This window comes from Cebus imitator, unplaced genomic scaffold, assembly GCF_001604975.1.
Source record: "Cebus imitator isolate Cc_AM_T3 unplaced genomic scaffold, Cebus_imitator-1.0 Scaffold82, whole genome shotgun sequence".
Classification (NCBI taxonomy): Eukaryota; Metazoa; Chordata; class Mammalia; order Primates; family Cebidae; genus Cebus; species Cebus imitator.
The window spans coordinates 3,070,301-3,076,420 of record NW_016107397.1 but is presented as its reverse complement, the minus strand read 5'-3'; the positions used below and the strand labels follow the sequence as shown (position 1 = coordinate 3,076,420).

General features: G+C 54.8%; 1 protein-coding gene across 1 annotated transcript in view; it reads left to right on the top strand.

Moving 5' to 3' along the window:
- The window catches only part of ZNHIT1 (zinc finger HIT-type containing 1), a 7,658-nt gene extending 3,627 nt beyond the window's left edge, over positions 1-4,031 (top strand). Inside the window, exons 2-5 of the mRNA XM_017533525.1 lie at positions 2,481-2,651; positions 3,352-3,431; positions 3,550-3,719; positions 3,814-4,031. Coding sequence (XP_017389014.1) covers positions 2,481-2,651; positions 3,352-3,431; positions 3,550-3,719; positions 3,814-3,835 — 443 coding nt within the window. The 3' untranslated portion in view covers positions 3,836-4,031. The remainder of the gene's footprint in view (positions 1-2,480; positions 2,652-3,351; positions 3,432-3,549; positions 3,720-3,813) is intronic.
- The last annotated feature ends 2,089 nt before the right edge of the window (positions 4,032-6,120 follow it).

Genomic DNA, 6,120 nt, shown 5'->3' with positions numbered 1-6,120 from the left:
TCTTGTTCTGTCACCAGGCACCAGGCTGGAGTGCAGTGGTGCAATCTCGGCTCACTGCAGTCTCCGCCTCCTGGGTTCAAGCAATTCTCCTGCCTCAGCCTCCCCAGTAGCTGGGCCTACAGGCTCGAGTCACCACGCCCAGCTAATTTTTGTATTGTTTGGTAGAGACGGGCTTTCACCATGTTGGCCAGGATGGTCTCGATCTCTTGACCTCTTGATCTGCCTGCCTCAGCCTCCCAATGTGCTGGGATTACAGACGTGAACCACCGTGCCCAGCCAGGTCATGCTCTTTGATGCTGTGCAGTGCTTTGAATTCTGACCTGGCCACTTGCTAGCTGCGTGAACTTTGGACACATTTCTTAATCTCTGAATGTTGGTAAACTGTGGATGATAACAGTACTGTCCCATACGGCTGTTGTAAGGGTTAAACGGCTCAAGTTATGCAAAGAGCTGGGCATGGTGCCTGGCTCATAGGAAGTGCCCAACAAGTGCTAGCTACTGGAGCTGCTGCTGTTATTATGACGATTAATGGGTGCTTAATACTTGTTTGATGAGTGAAGAGATCTATCATGTAAAATTACCAGAACCCGGTGAACAGCTGCTAAGGCAATGAGGAAAACGGTTTTTTGTTTTTTGAGACAGGGTCTCACTCTGTCTCTCAGGCTGGAGTGCAATGGCGCTATCTCAGGTTGCTGCAACCTCTGCCTCCCAGGTTCAAGCGATTCTTGTGCCTCAGCCTCCCAAGTAGCTGCGACTAAAGGTGCCCGCCACTATACCCGGCCAATTTTGGTATTTTTAGTAGAGACGGGTTTTGCCATGTTGGCCAGGCTGGTCTCAAACTGCTGACTTCAAGTGATCTGCCTGCCTCAGCCTCCCAAAGTGCTGGGATTACAGGTGTGAGTTGCTGTGCCCAGCTGCGGAAAAAAGGTTTAAAATAGCTTCTAGGTTTCTGGTTTGGATGTCTGCATAGACGGTTCCATTCGCCTTGAGAGAAGGCAGAAGCAGACTTGGATGGGAAAACTTTTTATTTTGAGTTTCAGTGGGGCTAGTGGATTTCTTTTTTCTTTTTGATTTTTGTTGCTGTTGTTTGTTTGTTTTGGAGTCTTGCTCTGTCACTCAGGCTGGAGGGCAGTGGCGTGATCACAGCTCACTGCACACAGCAGCCTCAACCTCCCCGGCTCATGTAATCCTCCCACCGCAGCCTCCCGAGTAGCTGGGACTACAGGCATGTATGTGCAACAGGCCTGGCTCATTTTTAAATTTTTTGTAGCGATGGGGTTTGGCTATGCTGCCCAGGCTGGTTTCTAACTCCTGGCATCAAGCAATCCTCCCGCTTTGGCCTCCCAAAGTGCTGAGGTTACAGGTGTGTGCCACCACGCCCGGCTCAACAGGTGCCACTGCACAGCCCGTTGTGGAGCCTGGGAGCGGGCTCTGGGTTGAGGGAATCGCTCTGGGAGTCATTTGCTTGTGAGTGATCATCATCAGAGCCCTTTGTTTAGATTCAAAATCCCAGGAAGAGTGCGTAGACTGAGCAGAGAAGAGGGCCAGCCACCTCCGTAGAGGCAGGGCAGCAGCCGAGCTGGAGCCTGAGCAGCATTACTGGACATGGAGAATCCCTGCAATCTTTTCAAGGAAGCAAGCAAAGGGTCTCTTTCTACTCAATGAAGGTAGTCAGCACCGCCACAGGGCGGACAGGGCTCAGGTCCGAGGAGGAGGCCGGGAAGGCCCCCTGGAGTTGCTCCGAGGAGGGCACCTGTGCCTGGAGTGTGGGTGGTCCCCTTGGATAGTCAGATTTGGGGTGTCGAGGAGAGGGTGGGAGGTGAAGAAGCAACACGTCTTGTGGATTACTCTGAAGGAGGAGCCGTGAAGTGGTAGACCCATGAGTGTCGCCAGGTTTTTCACGGAAAGGAAAGTGCCAGTTGAGGAGGAGGGGTTGAAGATGGGAGAGGAAGGGAATGGGCTGCAGGGGAGGGCTTAGGTGCCGTGGTGGGACTTGGGGGGCCCCGGGGCAGGGTTCTGCCCACTTGGCAACACGTTTGCGGGTGGGTGGCCTGGAAGATGAGCGGGTCCAAGTGTGGGTGGCCCCTGGTTCCTTTGAGGTAGGAGATGAGCTGCTGAGCATGAGGGCCATGTGTATTGAGGGCACAGGATAGCGTGGAAGCCCCAAGGGCGGGCGCCATGGCCTCCCCTGTCGGCAGCGAGCCGTCTCCAGGAGGGGTCTCACTGGCTGGGACTGGGATTGGGAGGAAGGTGGAGAAAACAGGCGGGAGAGACTGAAAGGGTCTCAGCTGGTGGGACAGGAAGCATGGTCTGGGGGCTGGTCCGGGAGGAGACAGGGGGATCGAGGGCTTGGTGATGGAGGTGAGATCAGAGGGCTGTGGCTCCCACCCTGGGTGCCTTCCTTGACCCACCCAGAGCCATGGCTGCACCGCTCCTCTTTCCGGGAACCCCTGTAACTTTGTGTGCCCTGCCCCTTCCAGTCCGCTCCCAGGACCCCGGGCAGCGGCGGGTGCTGGACCGGGCCGCCCGGCAGCGTCGCATCAACCGGCAGCTGGAGGCCCTGGAGAATGACAATTTCCAGGACGACCCCCACGCAGGACTCCCTCAGCTCGGCAAGAGGCTGCCTCAGTTCGATGATGATGCGGACACCGGTGAGGCGGGTGGAGGAGGAAGTGGGGGCGGGACTGTGGGGAAGGGGGAGAGTCCGCTCAACTCTGGCTGTGGGAGGACCCAGGAGCTCCTGGTGCCTCTGCTGGTGACTGGCTCCTGTGGCTGTGGGCAACCACACCCCCTTTCTGTGCCTCAGTTTCCTCTCGTGTATGTGAAATAAACGAGAGACTGGATGAGCTCTGACATGAAGCCTTAGATTTAGGGCCATGGAGGTGATGGTCGGCTGGGATTGGAGAACTGGGGTGGAAGGCAGTGGCTGGTAGCAAGGGGCCAACTTACAGCCAGGAAGGCAGGGCTGGGTGCAGTGGCTCACACCAGTAATCCCAGCACTTTGGGAGGCTGAGGTGCGTGGATCACTTGAGGTCAGGAGTTCAAGACCAGCCTGGCCAACATGGTGAAACCCCATTTCTACTAAAAATACAAAAAAAAATTACCCGGGTGTGGTGTCGGACGCCTGTAATCCCAGCTACTTGGGAGGCCAAGGCAAGAGAATCACTTGAACCCAGGAAGTGGAGGTTGCAGTGAGCTGAGACTGCGCCACTGCACTGCAGCCTGAGTGACAGAGTGAGACTCTGTCTCAAAAAAAGAACCAGGAGGGCATGTGGGCACGGGATTGATAACCAGAGAACGCTGCTGTCATTCTGGGCAAGTGCCATGCAGCTGATCGCCCTTGACCCCTAGGAAAGAAAAAGAAGAAAACTCGAGGTGATCATTTTAAACTTCGCTTCCGAAAAAACTTTCAGGCCCTGCTGGAGGAGCAGGTGAGATGAGGGTTGGCCTGGGAGGACCCCCCCCAGGGCAGGGGTGAGCCTGGCCCCGGCAGGTGTTTGCTGCGCCGGTGGGAGGAGGAGTCCTAGAGCTGGCCCCTTTTCTCTGCAGAACTTGAGTGTGGCCGAGGGCCCCAACTACCTGACAGCCTGTGCGGGGCCCCCCTCGCGGCCCCAGCGCCCCTTCTGTGCTGTCTGCGGCTTCCCCTCCCCCTACACCTGTGTCAGCTGCGGTGCCCGGTACTGTACTGTGCGCTGTCTGGGGACCCACCAGGAGACCAGGTGAGCTCAGCCCCTGCCGTTCATCCCCACTTCCTCCTCCCCACAGCCTCCCCAGACCTCTCTCCCCTCATCCTGGCTCCCTATCTGTCTGCAGGTGTCTGAAGTGGACCGTGTGAGCCTGGGCATTCCCAGAGAGGAAGGGCCGCTGTGCATTGCCCAGTGGAAGGGGCTCTCCCTGGACCAAGAGAAGAGCCACTCATTCACCCGACAAAACTGTGTCTTACCTGCTAGGAAAGACCAGCCTCACTCCAGGAACCATCTGGCAGGTGGGCGGGGTCCGCCCAGTGCTGTTAGAATAAAAAGCCTCGTGCCCGGAGCCTGCCTGTTTGGTCATGGCACATTTGGAGGTGACGGTGATGGGTCACCTCTCTCACCTGCTTGCGGCTCTGTCTGTCTTCCTCCTGCCTGCCACTCATCCCGCCACTGTCCACCCCTCTGTGTCCCTGATCGGGAGACATTCTGTCCCATTCTCCTGCCATCCCCAAGCCCCTGCTCTCCTTGGCTGCTTCTGTAGGTCATTTTATTTATTGATTTAGTTGTTTAAACTATTTTATTTATTTATTACAGAGAGGGTCTCACTCTGTCGCCCAGGCTGGAGTGCAATGGTGGGGTCTTAGCTCACTGTAACCTCCGCCTCCCAGGTTCAAAGGATTTTCCTGCCTCAGCTTCCCGAGTATCTGGGACTACAGGTGCCTGACACCACACCTAACTCATTTTTTTGTATTTTTAGTAGAGTCAGAGTTTTGACTTGTTCGCCAGGCTGGTCCTGAACTCCCGATCTCAGGTGATCCGTCCACCTTGGCCTCCAAAAGTGCTGGGATTATAGGCATGGGCCACTGTGCCCGGCCATGTTTCTCCGTTTTATTTCTCCAGTTGCTATATTTTCAAAGTACAGCTAGGTCCCAGGGCTGGGTGACAGGGAGATGGCAGGAGGGCTGTGGAACGGGTGCAGAATGGTACTGTGGAAGGAGTTGGGTCTGTCTTCGTCTTAAGATAAGGTACTTAAGCAAAGGGGAGTGGTCAGGTCCTTGACCTTGGTGCCGCGGGTCTGAGGGAGCAGTTGTCCTTAGGAAGCCACCGTTACCAGGGGCTGCAGTGTGTGAAGTTATTAGCAATACAGAAAGCCCAGAGGTTTCTGGGAAATGGGGGAATTCATGGTTTGGCTCAAATTTATACAGCCTGCGGCCCGTACGTGGCCCAAGGTGACTTTGAATGCAGCCCAACACAAATTTGTAAACTTTCTTAGAACATGAGATTCTTTTGCAATTTTATTTATTTGTTTATTTTGAGACAGAGTCCCACTTGGTTACCCAGACTGGAGTGCAGTGGCGCGATTTTGGCGCACTGCAACCTCCGCCTCCCAGGTTCAAGCGATTCTTCTGCCTCAGCCTCCTGAGTAGCTCTGATTACAAGCGCCCACCACCACGCCCGGCTAATTTTTTTTTGCATTTTTTTTAGAAGAGATGGGGTTTCTCCATGTTGGTCAGGCTGGTCTTGAACTCCCAACCTCAGGTGATCCACCCACCTTGGCCTCTCAAAGTCTGGAATTATAGGCGTGAGCCACTGCTCCCGACCATTATGAGATTCTTTATTTATTTAGAGACTTGGTCTTGCTGTGTTGCCCAGGCTGGAGTGCAGGCACAATCCCGCTACTGATCAGCACGGGAGTTTTGACCTGCTCCGTGTCTGACCAGGGCTAGTTCACCCCTCCTTAGGCAACGTGGTGGTCCCCCGCTCCCGAGAGGTCACCATATTGATGCTGAACTTAGTGCGGACACCCGATTGGCATAGTGCACTACAGCCCAGAACTCCTGGGTTCAAGTGATCCTCCAGCCTCAGCCTCCTGAGTAGCTGGGACTACAGGCATGTGGCACCATGCCTGGCCATTATGAGATTCTTTTGCGATTTTTTAAAAGCTGATCAGGTATTGTTAATATTAGTGAATTGTATGTGTTTCCCAAGACAATTCTTCCAGTGTGGCCCAGGGAAGCCAAAAGAGTGGACACACCTGAATTAGAGGGCCCTGGTCTGGGTGGCCCTGGGTGCTGTGACTCATGTGAACTTCTTCTTTTTTTTTTATTTTTTGAGACGGAGTCTTGCTCTGTTGCCTAGGCTGGAGTGCAATGGCTTGGTCTCAGCTCAGTGCAACCTCTGCCTTCCGGGTTCGAGATTCTCCTGCCTCAGCTTCCCGAGTAGCTGGGATTACAGACGTGTGCCACCACACCTAACTCATTTTTTTGTATTTTTAGTAGAGAGGGGGTTTCACCATGTTGGCCAGGCTGGTGTTGAACTCCTGATCTCAAGTGATCCTCCCACTTTGGCCTCCCAAAGTGCTGAGGTTACAGGTGTGTGCCACCACGCCCGGCTCAACAGGTGCCACTGCACAGCCCGTTGTGGAGCC